The sequence below is a fragment of the Podarcis cretensis genome, assembly GCF_951804945.1.
Source record: "Podarcis cretensis genome assembly, chromosome: 3".
Classification (NCBI taxonomy): domain Eukaryota; kingdom Metazoa; phylum Chordata; class Lepidosauria; order Squamata; family Lacertidae; genus Podarcis; species Podarcis cretensis.
Genome location: NC_137172.1, coordinates 55,408,154 through 55,426,943, shown reverse-complemented (window position 1 = coordinate 55,426,943; position 18,790 = coordinate 55,408,154). Strand labels below are relative to the sequence as shown.

The 18,790-nt window shown below is 43.4% G+C and overlaps 1 protein-coding gene across 2 annotated transcripts in view; it reads right to left on the bottom strand.

Annotated features, from left to right (window-relative positions):
* EZR (ezrin) overlaps positions 1-16,383 on the bottom strand; it is a 37,913-nt gene extending 21,530 nt beyond the window's left edge. Inside the window, exons 1-2 of one of the 2 annotated variants that reach the window (XM_079971881.1) lie at positions 16,214-16,383; positions 14,277-14,373 (exon numbers count right to left, since the gene is read on the bottom strand). In XM_079971881.1, coding sequence (XP_079828007.1) covers positions 14,277-14,288 — 12 coding nt within the window. In that variant the 5' untranslated portion in view covers positions 14,289-14,373; positions 16,214-16,383. Of the gene's footprint in view, positions 1-14,276; positions 14,374-15,823; positions 15,846-16,213 lie in introns of those variants that run through there. The other variant, XM_079971882.1, reaches the window with a different exon arrangement.
* Between the last annotated feature and the right edge of the window lie 2,407 nt (positions 16,384-18,790).

The window sequence follows — 18,790 nt, the reverse complement described above, 5'->3', positions numbered from 1 at the left end:
TTAACATCCCTTTAGAATTAGGGCAAGGAATTGACCACATTAAGGGAAGGCTTTTAAATTACAATACAGGTCTCCCTGGTATATTAAGAGTTGGAGTTATTCTGGGTTTTTAAAGAGGTAAAAGCATGCTAATTATTCTCCCTATACTGTTATGTTGCCTCTTTTAAAAGAGCATGGCTGAAGCAGAAAATGAGCAGAGAGTGGTTTGTGGACATAGCGTGATGACAACAGACATTTCTGTATAGCTAATGCTGTTCACGAGAAACCTATGTTTCTGCAATCCAAGATAAGAAGACCCCAGTGGGTCAGAAGTTAATATGATCACTACTGTATCAGGTCAAAGCCCACTCAGTCAAGAATTCCGTTTTCCATAATGGCCAACCTAATGTTTCAACACAGAACTCACAAAGAGGGTATAAAGGTAAAGGCCACCCCTTGTTTGTACCTAGTATTTGGATCTTAGAGATATAGTATATCTGAACATGAATACTCCATTTAGATATGGTGGCCAACATCCATTCATAAGCTTGCTCTCTATAAATGTTCTAATCTGCTGTTAGTGGATGCTAGACAATATGGCACAATGGGTTAATCAAGCATTTGTCCTGTTCTATATCTCTGTAGTTTAACACTAGGAAATAATTCATACTGGTTTTTCATTACTCTCAAGCATCAGAAAGTTGTGGTCAGAACTCTTATTCTGAGCATTCTAAATTAAAAAGAATGTATTATAGGAATACATGCAAATTATGCATTCTCAATATCTAATCTTTAGTGTGATAAACCAAGAGTGGAGAAGTGTTAAAGAATGTTTGGGTTTTTCTAATCCTCATTCCAAGCACACACCCACTTCCCCACAATTTAACAAAGGCTATTTTTAAGCAATATGGTCTCTCTCTGTGTGTATCCCAGGATATCCATGAAATGTATAGTGACTGGATTTAACAAATTCCAAAGGCTTTAGCAAACCATTTCTCAATATAAATCTTAAAGGCGTTTCAATTAAAAAACCTCCTTCCAACCCCCACATAATCAGGTCTGATAAGATTTATTTCTAGCCTCTCCTTAAGGAATGCACATAATCATACTCCTTACAGAGCACAAAAGCTGCAACTCCCATATATTGTTTTCACTTCCTGGAGAAAACCAATACCCACATAAAGCAAATTTGAACTAAACCACTAAGGAAAGTTCAAAAGACCTATGCATTTCCTTAAGAGTCTGAGTATAGACATCCTCCTTAGCTGAACTTTTTATTCCATCATTTTATGTAATAAAAAAGTCTTTACCTGCTAAACCTGAAATCATACATACAACAGTAATGTTTCCAACCTCAGAAATTAGTTATAAATGCACAGATTAACCCACTACACATACAGACCATCCAAAATGTGCTTTAAAACGGTCAAACTAGATGTTACATTAATAATGTAGTTAGCAACTACTGTTTTGTTTGTAAACAGAACATGTTTTAGTTATAATTTTTATAATTTATACAAAATACAATTACATAAAATGATAGGAACATAATGAAATATTGTTGAAGCAGAAAAACAAAATCATAGAGCTGGAAGGGTCTTATTTCTAGTGCAACTCCCTGAAACGTAGGAAACTCAGCTAAAGCATCCACGACAGATGGCCATCCAACCTCTGCTTAGAAATTTCCAAGGAAGGAGAGTCAAGATCCCCCCCCCCAAGGGAGATCCATCTTCCATGTATTATAAAAAGTAAACAACACTTATTTGACCCCAGTTATTTGAGATGGAGAGGGAAACCTACAGATAACAGTCCAAAGGCATACCCTCCATCTTTTCTCTTGATGAAAATAAGGATGTCCTATTCCATAATAATAATTTTAGTATTTATACCCCGCCCATCTGACTGGGTTGCCCCAGCCACTCTGGGCATCTTCCAAGATATATAAAAGCATAATACAACATTTAACATTATAAAAGCTTCCCTATTCAGGGCAGCCTTCAGATGGCTTGTGGGGGTCAGATAATTCCATACTCTCCAACATTTCTCTGGTGAAAATAGAGCTGGTCATCACAAACACGCTTTTCCAACAACACAAGAGACGACTCTACACATGGACATCACCAGATGGGCAGCATCGAAATCAGATTGATTATATTCTCTGCAGCCAAAGATGGAGAAGCTCTATACAGTCAGCAAAAACAAGACCTGGAGCTGACTGTGGCTCAGATCATCAGCTTCTTATAGCAAAATTCAAGCTTAAACTGAAGAAAGTAGGAAAAACCACTGGGCCGGTAAGATACAATCTAAGTCAAATCCCTTATGAATACACAGTGGAAGTGAGGAACAGGTTTAAGGATTTAGATTTGGTGGACAGAGTGCCTGAAGAACTATGGATGGAGGCTCGTAACATTATACAGGAGGCAGCAACGAAAACCATCCCAATGAAAAGGAAATGCAAGAAAGCAAAGTGGCTGTCCAATGAGGCCTTACAAATAGCGGGGGAGAGAAGGCAAGCAAAATGCAAGGGAGATCGTGAAACATACAGGAAATTGAATGCAGATTTCCAAAGAATAGCAAGGAGAGACAAGAAGACCTTCTTAAACAAGCAATGCAAAGAAATAAAGGAAAGCAATAGAATGGGAAGAACCAGAGATCTGTTCAAGAAAGTTGGAGATATGAAAGGAACATTTCGTACAAAGATTTCCATAATAAAGGACAAAAGTGGAAAGGACCTAACAGAAGCAGAAGACATCAAGAAGAGGTGGCAAGAATACACAGAGGAATTATACCAGAAAGAAACGGATGTCTCATATACCCCAGGTAGTGTGGTTGCTGACCTTGAGCCAGACATCCTGGAGAGTGAAGTCAAATGGGCCTTAGAAAGCACTGCAAATAACAAGGCCAGTGGAAGTGATGATATTCCAGCTAAACTATTTAAAATTTTAAAAGATGATGCTGTTAAGGTGCTACACTCAATATGCCAGCAAGTTTGGAAAACTCAGCAGTGGCCAGAAGATTGGAGAAGATCAGTCTACATCCCAATCCCAAAGAAGGGCAGTGCCAAAGAATGCTCCAACTATCGCACAATTGCACTAATTTCTCACGCTAGCAAGGTTATGCTTAAAATTCTACAAGGAAGGCTCAGGTAGTATGTGGACCGAGAACTCCCAGAAGTGCAAGCTGGATTTAGAAGAGGCAGAGGAACCAGAGACCAAATTGCAAACATGCGCTGGATTATGGAGAAAGCTAGAGAGTTCCAGAAAGACATTTACTTCTGCTTCATTGACTATGCAAAAGCCTTTGACTGTGTAGACCATGGCAAACTATGGCAAGTTCTTAAAGAAATGGGAGTGCCTGATCACCTCATCTGTCTCCTGAGAAATCTCTATGTGGGACAAGAAGCTACAGTTAGAACTGGATATGGAACAACTGACTGGTTCAAAATTGGGAAAGGAGTACGACAAGGCTGCATTTTGTCTCCCTGCTTATTTAACTTATATGCAGAATTCATCATGCGAAAGGCTGGGCTGGATGAATCCCTAGCCGGAATTAAGATTGCCGGAAGAAATATCAACAATCTCAGATATGCAGATGACACAACCTTGATGGCAGAAAGTGAGGAGGAATTAAAGAACCTTTTATTGAGGGTGAAAGAGGAGAGTGCAAAATATGGACTGAAGCTCAACATCAAAAAAACGAAGATCATGGCTACTGGTCCCATCACCTCCTGGCAAATAGAAGGGGAAGAAATGGAGACAGTGAGAGATTTTACTTTCTTGGGCTCCATGATCACTGCAGATGGTGACAGCAGCCACGAAATTAAAAGACGCCTGCTTCTTGGGAGAAGGGCAATGACAGGCCTAGACAGCATCTTGAGAAGTAGAGACATCACCTTGCCAACAAAGGTCCGTATAGTTAAAGCTATGGTTTTCCCAGTAGTGATGTATGGAAGTGAGAGCTGGACCATAAAGAAGGCTGATCGCCGAAGAATTGATGCTTTTGAATTATGGTGCTGGAGGAGACTCTTGAGAGTCCCATGGACTGCAAGAAGATCAAACCTCTCCATTCTGAAGGAAATCAGCCCTGAGTGCTCACTGGAAGGACAGATTGTGAAGCTGAGGCTCCAGTACTTTGGCCACCTCATGAGAAGAGAAGACTCCCTGGAGAAGACCCTGATGTTGGGAAAGATGGAGGGCACAAGGAGAAGGGGGCGACAGAGGACGAGATGGTTGGATAGTGTTTTCGAGGTTACCAGCATGAGTCTGACCAAGCTGCGGGGGGCAGTGGAGGACAGGAGTGCCTGGCGTTCTCTGGTCCATGGGGTCACGAAGAGTCGGACACGACTAAACGACTAAACAACAACAAGGAAAAGTGGGACAGTCTGGGATCAAATCAGAAACTGGGACAACTTCTGTAAATCCGGGATTGGTCCCTGGAAAACAGGGACATGTGAAGGGTCTGCAAAAGGCACACAGGGAGTTCTGCATATATGGGAGAATTTTAAAAACAAGCGGTTCTCATTGACCTGATGCAAGAAGATCTTGTCATCCGAAGGAGCCCAGGCTGTTTATATAAAACACTATAGCCCCACACACCTTTACCTGGGAGTAAGGCCCACTGACCTCAGTGCAGCTTTCTTCTGAGCAGACACTTAGTTATTTACTAGATGCAAGTCAGCAGCACCAAACAACCCTGCTTGGCCAGGCGCTGGGGTAAATTTAACCCCACGCCGTGCAGAGCCATGCTGATGCTCCCGACGGGTCCTGCGCCCCTCGGCAACATCCAAAGACCCTGATCTGCTAGGCAGCGGGGTGGATTGCACCCGCCTTGTGGAGTCAGGCCCAGGCGGCCACCTGGTCCAGCACTGGCGGCAGCTACAAGCAGTGGTCAAAATGGGAGTCAGTTGCCCTTTCCTGCTGGAAACAGACAGACTGCTCCAAGAAAATGTATGTGGCAAAAAGAAGCTCTAGGCCGCCCCCTGGTGGGCTGCCTCCTTACATGCTAAGCAGGTAGCCTGCCAATCAGGATTTATATATATAAAAAATATTTTCTTCTCACTTCCCCCTGTGGCCCCCTAGCCTCATGCTGTGACTTCCCCCATTTACGTAATTTTCACCTGTGCCCCCCTTGGAATATTCGGGGGGGGGGGCAGAGGGTCATGGCCCCCAGTTGGGAAACACTGGTCTAGAGAGTGGCAACTCAAGAACAACCTTTGAAGGAAGTCTGCAACGAAATCCTTGAGGGGAAAAAAAAAACTTTCAGCATTCTCAATGGAACTAAAAATCCCAAGGTTAAACTGTACAGGGCCTATCTACAAAGACCCTTTAGACCAGTACAAAGAACAAGGCAGGATGGGAAAAGTTGTAACTGAAGACCAGTGATTACCTCCTCCATATATCCCTTGAAAATGGAATAGCAAGATAACTGGGAACCCCAGGAGAAAGCTTACAAGCCTTATCATAAATACCACAGTATTATTCCTGGGCATAATGGCTACAAGACAGAACACATGTCACCAGTTCTCAACACAACACTTCACATATGGAGAAAACTCTTACAGACATTGCTTGTCCACAATGCAACAGTCACCTTTATTAGCTCCTATTAGCAATACAATAATTACTATGCAACCATACGATCAGTTTTTTTGTGCTCTAGCCTCAATCCTCCTCTTGCAGTAGTTATTTACCGGAACAGGAATAACTAGGGGTATGCATTCAGTTTGGTCAAAACCAGCATCCAGAGATTCAGACCTTGTCCAGTGCAGTCTGAAGTGAACCAGGCCGCTCCTGAAGTTTCAAGGGACACTTCTACAATGTGGTGCTATCCAAATGGTTTTAATTACAGCTCTCATCGTCCCTGACCATGGACTATGCTGCTTGGGACTGATGGCTGTTGCAGGCCAAATGTCTGGAAGGCACCACATTTGGAAAGTCTGCTTCGGAGGGACACAGAAAATCATTAAAAATAGATACTCTTCCCCAGTTCTCCATAAAAGGAAATGGTAGGCAGGAAGAAAGTGTGTGCGTGCACGCACTTTGGTGACAAAAATTGTAGCTTCCAACCAAGGAATGCTTATCCTTTTTACTTCCAATGACAGTGCTTTGGAGAGGGATGTAGGAAGGATATTATCCAATGTTATTTCATTGTTTTTCACTGCTTCTTTTAACTGTGTTGACTGGAAGAAGCACTCAGGGTTTCTAAGAATGGCTTGAGAAGAACTGCTAAGATAAAGAGATTCCGGCCTGATATCTCACCACTGCCACCTATAGCCAACACACACTCCTTTACTGGGTAATCTGGAGTTCTGTTGAATGCCCCCAACCTCAGACAAGTTCTACATTACTCCTGGTACAGGAAAATTAAATATGTGCTTCCATGTTGTAATGTTTTCAAAGATTTTGTAGAACTTCTGTGACTTGGTTTTTTTAATAGCACAGAAGTAAATAATGATAGTCTTCAACATGATCTAAGTTAACGCTAATGTAAATAAGGCAATAATAGAATCCAGGTTTAACACATCATGGGCCGTAACCATTTTTGAAACCAAAGCAAACAAGTTGAGTCATTAAAAAAATAAATAAACCATGTTCTGCTTTTCAAATGGATGAAACCAGTCATACACTGAAGCAAGTTCAACTGCTTGATGGTATATTTAAATATAAAGAACTCCTAGGCTCCTCTATTAACTTGATAAAGAACCTCCTAGAGTAGCTGTTGAGACATATTTGCCCATCTAAATTAAAAAAAAAAATCAGATACATTTCCAAGATAGAAAGATTAACCTGAATGGCAATATTCATAAATAAGAAAAAGTATTTTACACAATAAATAGCTGCTATTCTTCTAAGCAATAAACTAATTCGCTTACTCTTTTTCCAGTCAATGAGCCAGAATTTTCCACAACCTTACTGTAATTTATATTTTGGAACTTATTTGCCCCTCAACCCCATCAGCTTTAGGATCGGGTAACACAGACACACTAGGGATAACATTATATTGCAAATGTCACCTTGTTCTTCCTAGTATCAATTGGCAAAGGCTCTAATGAAAGCACAAATAATAACATGAGGAGGAGTAACTTTGACATGCCCTTCTGTATAACAGAAACCAGAAAAAAACCTGATTGTTGAAAAGACCCTTACTGAAAACAGATTCCAACATCTAAAATAGCTAATTTTAAAAGGTTCAAGAAACAATTAAAATGCTGCTTCTCCACATTATCAAATGCTTTTTGGCGTCTAAAAAGAGAATAATGTGCTTCGGGAGGGTGATGCTTGGAGAGTGCTCTTCGGCCCCATGGAGCCTTCAATGTGGAGTTCCTCAAAGTTCAATTTTATTCCCCATGCTATTTAACATCTATATAAAACTACTTAGTGGGGTCATCTGGAGTTTTGGAGTATGTTGTCAGCAATATGCTGATGACACACAGCTCTGCTTCTCCTTTATATCTGCAGGAGTGGCAGTGGATGTGCTGGACAGTTGTCTTGCCTCAGTAGTGGACTGGATGAGAGCCAATAAACTAAAGTTCATATAAGACTGAGGCACCGTTAGCGGGTGTTTTTTTAAAAAAATTATAAACCTCCTTTTAACTGCCTTTCACCTGGACTGAAGAACTGTCATTCTAACTTATGATGCTTCATAATCTTTGGGAGAAATCTTTGCTTACATACTTTATGTCACCAGGGAATGTAGCACCTGGTGGTATGTAGCATGATCAAATATATGAAACCATCATGGGATTTTCTAAGAGATACTTTTTGCCTGGGTTAACATCCAAGATTTGGGACTAAAGTCATGACTTTTTACTTATGCAAAATATTAATATTCCCCCAAGCCCATAGAGCTTGTTAAATTAATGTGAACTGATTTTCAATGTAGAAGAAAATTCCGATGAATTATTTTGTAAAATCGTAAATGTTTATATCTACACAGATTAGGATAGTACTGTCCAGTTTTGGGTGACAAATGATTCATGTGCCTTTGCACCACACATACTATAAGAGACTAAACAAACTCTTTGTACGAGGCCAAACACAGAGAAAAGCAGCAGCCGACTGTACCAAACTTCTCCCTAATCAGATTTCTTTGTTGCAACAGCTGTATGCAGATTGGTAGTTCATTAATAAAAGGAGATGATTATGCTAAGAATGGATGCTTAAGCTTTATTTAGGAAGCGTTCTAAAATACAAAGAAAGCGTATAGACTTTATGTGGTGAATGAAAAGAAAGCAGCAATCATTTGATGGCAGGCACTGGAAATAGGCTAGTAATTACATCCTTCTGGCTAATACGCAGAGAAAAACTGTTCCACCATATGCCCAATTCAACAGTACCTCCTGCTCTCACGAACATAACAGTATAGTCAACCCTCTTAAGGAACAGGGCCAAATATATATAATTTTATCCATGTGTTCCATGTACACACTTTTTACTATTGCTGGAAAAGCAGGACATATTGTACATGCAAGTAGAAACTAATGCATTAGGCTCTGCCAAGCCTGTGTAAAGATATCCTCATACATAGGCAAATGTAAAGATCTCTAGAGCCTGTCTCAAATTAGTATTTGTACCTTAATATTTTCTTTACTCCAATGCATTTGCCTTGAATTAAAGTTGAAGCTGCCTTTCAACAAGCTCTGCCCTGTGAATCAGTGTACAATTTTATTTTAGCACTTGGTATTTTCAGACAGGTCTTAAATGACGGTCTTACACAAGAATGTCTAGGCACCATACCAGATATGAAGCCATTCATGAAATGGGACAGTTGTGGGAATAATTTTTTATACAGGAGGCGTGACGGGCCCAGTGCAGATTGGAACCTTGGTGAGAGTATTTATGTCTAAACTGTTTTCCATTAAAAAAAAATACCATAGTGGTTTACAGAAGCTGATTATCATGGGAAAATATATCCTCATGTTTGATGTGGGCTTTAACTTTTTGTTCCCTATTGCAGTACTAATTTTTATTTGCTAGACTATCCTTTTTTTAAAAAAAAGTTATTCATATCAGTTCAGTCTAATTTATCCCAGAGTATCTACTTGTATTTGCTGAGATTGTAACTCAGAGGAGGGGACTTAAGCAGCTGGGGGGGGGGCAGACTTCACTTCTCACAACTGCCTCATTGGGGAAAGACCTACTGGGAAGAGTTGCTGGGATCATGGGCATAGCCAAGATAAATCAATAAAAATACTTAAGTAACTGAGTGTTCCCCCCCCCCCAATAAATCCTGGCTACGCCCCCATGGCTGGGATCACTAGGCCTGCACTGTTTTGGTTTCTTTGAATAAGGAGTTAACTTCACTGACACAGTGGTTTTTTTGTTGCTGACTTACACCTGACTCCAGCTCCTAACAACTTAAGCTTTAAAAAAAAAAAAAGTTGAAATGTCCAAGCTTGCCTAATATGGTATTATTTACAGTTGGCATCTATCCATTGTTACTAATGAACTTATGAGAGATTTTCAGCCCATAACACTGCTTGGAAATAAGCCCCCATGTTCTACTGGGCTTAATTCCTAGTGTTTAGGGTCACAGCCTCAGGCTGGCAGAGTGACTTGCCTATGTTTCCTCATCTTTAAACTGAAAACGGCAGTGAACTTCATAGAACTGAAGCTGGGATAAAGGTGGGTTGCACCCATAGCTTCTGCTTCTCTATGGCAAACTTGGGGAGCCTGTAGTCTGCCAAATGTTGCTGGACCTACAACACCTGCCAGCTCCAGCGCAGACTAGCATAAGCAATAGCCAGGAATTACGGGAGTTTTACAGCAACATCTGGAGGACCAAAGGTTCCCAGCCCATGTTATAGAGACAGTCCCATTCTCCAAGGGAAGGAATCTTTGAACGCCCAAATGCCTGTAAAGAATTCTGGGCAGCTTCATTTCTGCAAAGGCAACCTTATTTCCAGTTGTGAGCCTGTAAACAAATATGCATCTCTCTTCAGCGGTTTTAGCAATAGCAGAGGGTAGAGCTGGAGCAAAGAGAGGGGAAAATTCCAAAACTAAACTTCGGTCTTTTGAAACGGGTGGATCAGCAATAACTTTAAGCTAGGTAATCCCCCATGGTGATTTTTCTCCTTTCCTAATAACTGTATCAGTCAAAGAGCTACTTAACTGCTGATTATGTAGAAAGCTGTGCACACACTGCACTGGTAGGAACCATCACAGATCCATGCCTGTAAATCCCCAGCAGCACCACACAGCTCAGAAATTACTGGAAAGGTGATAGCTGGCTTTCCCCATTTACCTTGCAGACCAGGTCAGAATTTTAGCTCTCAAGACATTTGTTGACTGCAAGAGAAGGAAGAACAAGTTCACCTCTACTAGCTGTTGCTCCACTTGTCAGCTGACAGGCCAAGCTCAGGCACAATTAAGAACACAGTTGTAAGCAGCTTTAGATGATTAGATGAAGGAACTTTTCCTCAACCTACAGAAATGTTTCTGTGTAACTAGGAGGTCATGTCGAGGTAGGGCATTCTCACAGAACTTGAGTTTCTAATTCACCTAACTGCTCTATCCAGCTGGATTGAAAATGGCAGAAAGCCTCAGATTACATAGGAAGTGGACTTCTATCATCACTACAATAACATCCGGGTGTGGGGTGGAGTGGGAGAATGGAAAAGTATGAAGGGAGGAAGGAGGAAATATAGGGGGCATGGATACCCTTGAAGTTAAGGTATAGCATTTTGTCTTGGAAAGTATCAGTAGGAATAATGAATCCAATATTAATCTAAGAAAGGTATTTTGTGCTTATGGCAGACTTAAAAACATTCTGTTCCCATTACAAGTTTCAGGCAATGACCTATTTCTATTACATGTTTCTGGCAGTGACCTCACACCTTCTCCACAAACCTGTATGGCAGGCCTGGTTAGCCTATGGCCCTCCATGTTGTTGTACAACTTCCATCATGCCTGACCACTGAGCATGCTGGCTGGAGTCCAACAACCCTTGGAGGGCAACAGGTTAGCTGCTCCTCAGAATCATGATGAGAACACACCAATTCAAAACTCTGAGTTAACTGGATAGCCATGGGCAGCTCACACTCAAGTTTTAGTTCCTTCATCTCTAAACTGGGAACAGTTATTGAGGATTGTTTCAAAGGTAAGAAAGCTACCCTTCTGAAGTATTCACGTAAAAATTCAGAGCTAATTTCTCTTCCATCTCTAGTCACAACTTTTTAATAGAAATGTGGACAAAAAGAGTAGCTTGCCTTGAACAGAGAGCTAGCTGTCACACACATAATGAAGTAAACCTTTCAGTTTCTAAGGGTGGAAACAGAGTTATCAGCAATTGGCAAACATATTTATCTCCCTTTTCTCAAGTCAAAGTTTTAACCATTTCAATCCACATCACTCCAACTTGCCACACCTGTGGAGCAATGCAGCAGCTGGGGAAAAAAAACTACCCATCTACAGTAGAAGTAGGTTCTCACTAAAAACTCATCCTGCCATTTTAACCCACCCTCCTAATGGTCTAAAAGATGACAGTGATTTATATATTGCTGGCTCTTTATCAAAGAGTTCAAATCAAGAAAATGGATCTCCTCAGCATTTTGGCAGCAACAAAGGAGTGGGACATGTATTGTTTCATTTGATTGTGGTTTTTGTATTACTGCATTTTATTTTGGTATGGCTAGTCAGCCATGCCCTTTGTATGCTGCCTTGGGATCTGTAAGGATGTTGAGTTGTTTAAAAACATTTTAAATAATAATTAATATTTTAAAAATTACAAAAACAATTTTTTCACTAAGCCCTGTCAGACTTCAGTGACTTGGGAGCTGGTCCTAATTTCTTGAGGGGACTGATTCTGTTTGTTTGCTCACACATAAAAAGGTAAAGGTACCCCTGCCCGTTCGGGCCAGTCTTGACAGACTCTGGGGTTGTGCGCCCATCTCACTTAAGAGGCCAGGGGCCAGCGCTGTCCGGAGACACTTCCGGGTCACGTGGCCAGCGTGACAAAGCTGCATCTGGCGAGCCAGAGCCGCACACGGAAACGCCGTTTACCTTCCCGCTGGTAAGCGGTCCCTATTTATCTACTTGCACCCGGAGGTGCTTTCGAACTGCTAGGTGGGCAGGCGCTGGGACTGAGCAGCGGGAGCGCACCCCACCGCAGGGATTCGAACCGCTGACCTTTCGATCGGCAAGTCCTAGGCGCTGAGGCTTTAACCCACAGCGCCACCTGCGCCACTTGCTCACACATATGTAGTGACAAAAGTCCTTGATTTAGACTAGCAGCAGCAATGGCAAAAGCTTCCTTGAAGAAGGGAAGTGTTTCACAATGTTTTCTGCAAAATCAAATCATCTTAGACCAACATATCTCTGCTATAGCAGCTCAATCCTACACATTACTTACAATTAAGTCCCCGCAAGTTTAACGGAACTTACACCTAACCTAAGTGTGCACAGGATTGATCTCCAGGGCAGAGAAAAGCCCCTTTGCTAAACAGTAGCACAAACAGCTTCTTATTCTTGCAGCTCTTCAGCTACAACCTCCCCCCTGTGAGAAGCTGAAAAAAATGGCTGAAGCACTAATAAGCCATGAGTGGGGAATTTCAGACCTGGGGGTCAAATGCAGCACTCCAGGCCACTCTATCTGACCCCCCAGGACTTTCCCCAAGCCAATCCATCACTATGCCTGCTCTGCACCCTCCTTGGGTGCTTTTACATGGCTGGAATGTATTCTTGAACTGTGAGAATGCCTCTTGCTTGCCTGGATAGAGATGTGTGCATGGAAACCTCTGACTTTTGTGTAGCTGGAATGTAGCTTATAGTACAAGCGACACATGGGCTGCTCTGGCCATGCCCACCAATAGCATGCAGCTCCCTGGAATACTGTCCATAAAAGAAAAAGGCCCTCAGAATGAAAAAACGACCCTGCTCTATTCATAACCTCTTGCCACAACAGTTATGAGGTCAAAGGAGAAAAGAGTGTCAAGAATTTTTGCAGATTTGGCACACAGTGCAAGAGTTCTACAGTGCTACCAAGTCTTTAGGTAGCTAGCCAGAACTTAAGCTTGAGTGTGGCAATTTGCAAGACACCACCGCCACACAAACCAGCTCCCCATAGGCATGGCAAAGAACTCACATGGCATCCATGGAGTTTTAACTGAACTTATGAACATCCAATGTGTACAGTTAATCTCTAGGTAAAGTAACTGAGTCATTTTATAACCCATTTACGCACGCTGAATTAACACTTTAGTTTCTTTCTTGAAGAAAACACCCTTTATCAAGCTAATGAACTCTGCCATTCCTCTGAAATCCAAGTTCATTATTAAACTGCTCCTTAGATATGAATTCTGCAGGAGAAGCAAATTCTTTGTCTCCATGCAACCTGTGACTTGGTGTGAAAAGTAATTCAGGAAAAGTCACCCTCAGTGTGATCACACAGTGCAAGGTCAAAAGGGGCCACAGCTAGAGGAGATGTTAAGCCCTAATACAGATAGTATTAGTTACTTGAAGTTTTGTTACTGAAATGCAAACCTAAGTGCAATTATGAAGTAAGCCCTATTGAACAGTGCTTACTTCTGTGTAAACATGTTTAGGATTCTGCTGAATGTGATTACACAGTGGGGGTGGGAAGTATAACAAACTTAAATTTAGATTCAATTAACTTTCAAGCCAGCGAGTATAAAAGTTAGAGTAAACATATAAAACATGGCAGACTCATAAAAGCATCAGTATGGACCAATGTTCATATGTAAACACAACTCCTACCTTCTGTGGGATATGAAAAAAACAAGTTCCTGCTGTTTGTTCTTTTTTTACAATGCAATCCTAAACATGCCTACTCAGAGGCAAATCCCATATAGCCTCAATCAGGTAATGGGGTTTTTTATAATAAAGAATTTTTTTACTTTAACTTTCATAATAATTTCATTAGAATGTATAAGGATAATTTATGCCACCTTTTTGACAGAACAAAAATGTTATTTGAATTTGGACAGATATTACTGTATTTCAACTCCCAACAACTTCAGCCAGTTAGGGATCATGGGAGATGTAGTCCAACAATATCTGGAGAGTCACAGCTTAGCACCCCTTCCCTCACCCCTCACCCGATTTAGGGACAGCTGTGCTATAAATTTTCAAAGTATAGTTTCTTTAAGATAATGCCAAGGTTGCAGATTCAATGCCCATATGGGACAACTGCATAGTCCTGCATTGCAGGGGGTTAGACTAGATGATCCTCAGGTTCCCTTCCAACTACAATTCTATAACTTCTACAATTCTTGTCCTAAGAAAAACAACTAAATGGAGCACTAATGAATGAACAGTGTAAGGTTCTGTGGAAGCACTTACTGGTTTTGGCATTTTCGGTTCTTGAAGTGTTCCTGTTGGTCCAAAAGCAAATATTCATGCAGCAGCCTAAGGGTATTCCTCCTTTCTTCTACAAGATCTGCGCAAAGAATCCAAATAAATAACACACTAAAGTTAAACTACGGTGCAAGGCGTGGGGAGAGAAGTTCAATAGAGAAGTTCTACTTAAGCCTACTCAGGTGTAACTCAGTGTGCTCAGTTGGACACACTCCCATATAAATGTGCATAGGATTGCAGCTTTAAGCAAGTTAAGTAAGCAAGGATGATTCACTCATGACCAATAATTACTTAGTTACGCCAACCCCTATAGAAAAAAACATAAAGCCAGCAACCTCACCCAGCGAAAGAGGAGTCTGATTGCAAGGAGAGAAGGTCATTTGCTCAGCCACACCCATAGGAACAACCACAATTTCAAAAATGTTCAAGGACATGCATGTGTGTGCGTGTGTGGAGGGTTAATCATATTTCAAGTTTTTCCAAACAGTGGTCTCTTACAGAACAAGTATCCAAGCAACACGGAATCAACTAAACCCCTTGACTTAAAACTTTAAGCCTTAAAGGTAAACGGTCTGCGTTCAAAGTCTCTCTCCTTTAAAGACCTTGTAGCAGTAATTCACTAGCTATACAGCCCTTTTAAATAAAGATCAGGGACCCCCCTCCCTTCCCGCATTAAGACTGCTCCGAAGCAAGCAAGTTGCAGGCAACGATTCTACCGAGTCCCCACATTCAATAAAGGGCTGAAGCTGGCGGGGAAACAACCTTACAGAGTCAAGGCTTCATTTTGCCTCGAAACGGGGCAGGGCAAGAGGAGTTTCCCGGTAGCTCAAAATGTAGGTCTGATGTAACCTGCAGTCTTTCACCCACAGACAGGAACTGCTTCAGCTTCCTCTCCTAGCCAAACGAAACGCTGAGGAAGAACCGACCCGCGTATTATCAGTAGCCCTGCTTTTTGTACTTGCATTAATCACTCCGGAATGAGTTGCCGCCAACGGAGTTTCGTATTCACTCCCGTTTACGGGAAGCAGAACTCGCTCCCACCCCCCACCCCCACCTGCGTGTATGGCATAGAAGCCAACGCCAATGAGATATTCGAGGGAGCCCACCCCGAAGTTTGCCCTTAAAATGGTCTGCGTGCACTGCTTATTGTGATCGCTTACCTGTCCCCCCCCCCCAATATTTCATCCCTGGCTCAGGGAGGGGACCCACCCTTTCTCCAACCCCGGGACAAGTATGAACGAGCTGCCTGACAGCGCAATCCCAGCCACCTCTACTCAGAAGTAAATCCCGTGGAATTCAATGGGGCCGACTCCCAGGAAAGCGCGCTTCGGATCGCTGCCTCGGTCACCCCTTTAATACCCCCAGATCCTAAGAATTCAAGACCCGAGTCGAAATAGGCCGGTTTCCAGAGGATGTGAGTAATAATCCTGTTGCGGGCATTCCCAAGGGAGGGGGGGCGGATTTAAGCGGCAAATCCTTTTCCCACTTCCTTGGGCGTAAGAGGCGCTGAACTGGGGGGGGGGGGGGCTTACTTCTCCCACGAGGCTGACTCGGGCCGGGCTATGCAAGGCAGGGCGGCTCAAACGAGGCGGAACAGAAAAGCAGCACTTTCCGGTTCAGCTTCAAGAAGCGCAAAGAGTCTCTGGAAAGCGGCAGGAGGAGAAAAGCTTAACGAGGCTTTTTGGGCAGAATGCAAACGCGCCGCTTCGAGAAGCGCTCAATAAGTGCGCCAGCTCCTCTCTCGGAAGAAGAGCCGGGCGCTAATCCCCCGCCGCCCCACCTGTTGCCGAAGCCTCGGCTGCAGCGCCACAAAAGCAACTTCGCGCCACTTGGTCGCCGCCAAGTTTCCTTCCCGGTCCCCGCTCCCCAACTCCCGTGAGAACCGTCGAGGGTGGGGCGGGGTTTCGTCCGGGGGTCCTTACCTCGCCGTGGCAGGTCCGTGTGGCTCCGACCAGGCGAGGCGGCTGCTGCGGCTGGTACTGGGCGTCCTCTCTGGCTGCGCTCTTGGTCCTCTGGGCGTGTGGGCGTCGCTGCTGCCCCTCCCCGGCGGCTGCTGCTGCTGCTGCTGCAATATGGCTGACGCGCCGCTGCGCGGGCAAGCGCCACAGGTCTCGCCTCGCCTGCCCTTCACCCCGCCTCCCCTCCGCCAGCCAGCCCGAGCCGCGCGCGCGCTCGAGCTGCGCCTTCCTCCCGCCTCGACGGCTCGGAGCGCTGCGAACCTGCGGAAGGAAGAGGCGGAGGCGACGCCGCCGCAGGAGACCGAGCGCGCCTGCGAGATGGTGCGGGCCCTAGCGAAGCCCTGTGATTTGCACAGGGAGGGGCTCGACGGCTGCAGGAAGAACGGAGGAGCCGGAAAAGTCGAATAAAGAGCGAGCTCGGCCGCGGCGTCTGCACTGCAAGCCCCCCTCTCGCGTGGTTTGTTTTCTAGGGCGTCCTAATCTTCCAGCCTACAGCCCTAATCTGCACGCTTCTTTCTTGCTGCGAAACAGGCGTCTGCGGAACTCCTTTGCCACTTGACGAGGCTTTAAGGGGCCAGCAATCATGCTCGTTAGCAACAGGGTTCTTGGAGACGACGAACAAACAGGCACAAACCAGAACCCCAGAAGTTTTGATAGTGCTGTATAAAGGTCCCGGGACAGCAGACAACTGAAGGTTTAAGTTTCGGTTCTGCCCCATTTCCTGTAAAAAAGAGTTGCAGAATTGGAAGGGACCCTGAGGATCATCTAGTCCAACCCCCAGCAAAGCAGGAATATGCAGCTGTCCCATATGGGGATTGAACTTGCAACCTTGGCATCAGCACCATGCTCTAACCAGCTGAGCAGTTGTTGCAGAAGTTGCAGAAGGTTGTAAATTAGGAGTAGTGTGCAAGAACTCTTCCTCAAATTTGACACTGAGCAAATAGAGCGCTCCTCCAAAATAAACCACAACCAGGGGAAAAAAGAAGCCCAAACAAAACAGAAAGGGGGGGACGGGGACGGACGAATTAAGTTGCTTTTCCCACGCTTTTGTTTTTGTTTCTTCACTGCTTATTTATTTGCTCATCATCCGGTTCTGCCGAAGTTGAAATCTTGCACACTTCTTTGCAGTTTTTGATTGGTTTTTATACTTACCTGCAAGTAATAAACTCAAATAACTTCTAAGTAGAGGCACAGGATTGTGCAATTAGTTTTAAATTTTGATTCTATTGACGGCGTTTATGCTGCTTTGAGACATGCTTTCTTCTTAGGGGGAGAGTTGTGTGTGTTTTGTAATGTAAACTTTTGCCATTTTTCGTTTTAATGTTGATCAGCCTGGGAATTTGATTGAAGGGCGGCATAACATGCTCACAGCAAACAAGCCAGTGTGCCCCTCCCTTCTCCAAGAGGCTCCAGGTGCATACATGGGGTTTCCCTAATTTATTTCTACAAGAAGTGTTTGTTGTAGGCTAGGCTAAGCAAGAGCACATGACTCAAGGTCACATACTGAATTTCCTAGCTGAGCAAGAAGCTGAACTTCCTCGCCCAGACCTGCACAACTTATGATCCATCAATCTGGATCATTGTAAGCAGAGGCAGGGAATCTTTGGCCCTCAAGATGTTGTTGGGCTCCCAGCTCCCATCAGCCCAGCCCAGCCAACACAACAACTAATGAATAAATTGGAATTTGTAGTTTAGCAACATGCGGAGTGCCACAGATTCCTCACCCCCCCCCAAGAGAGAAACCCACAAAATAAGTGAAGAAGAGAGAGGTGATACTGGTATGCATGGCTAAATGTTAAAGTGTCACTTTCCGTTTCAAAAATTCCGAAGTCCCTAACTGAAAAGTTACAAAAAAGTGATTTGATTTAATTTACTGTATTTCTATGCCACTTTTCATTCAAATGAATCTCAAAGTGGCTTACAACCAATAAATAACCATAACATAATAAAACATAATAGTACATTGTGAATACAGCATACATCATATAAAAGAATTAACAAATTATCAATGAAACAGTTGCAATCTATAAAAACTTAACAGAACAGCAACTAAAAAATAAGCTAAACCTCACAATTATGGCAAGTCGTGTGATTAACAAATCAATGCAGCATTTAGAATCCTTGAAACAATATTTAAAACATTAACAAAATAGCAATTAAAATAGAAGCTAAGCACTAAGTTCATTCACACAATCTCTGCAGCCCCTCTGTTCAGTTCATTCAAATACACAAATGCACGTAATACCTATTGTTAAGCCAGCTCAGCCAGATGCTGTGCTGGCTGGGGTCCTGAGTAGCGGGCCATGGTGGAGATGATGGGGCTCTCAGGCCTACTGCCAGTGGTAAGGTGGATGTTGACTCCAGGTAGCCTGCCTAGGCAATGTTGAGGAGGAACTACCCCACATTGCTTTCAATAATCAGGAGGCCCATTCCCACCTGAGGAAGTCCAAGACAAGCCTGTCCCTCTGGAGCAGTGAGTGGCACTTGGTGTAGAGGCCAACCAGGAGGTCCAGCAGTGGCCTTGTGGCCTGTCCACCAGGA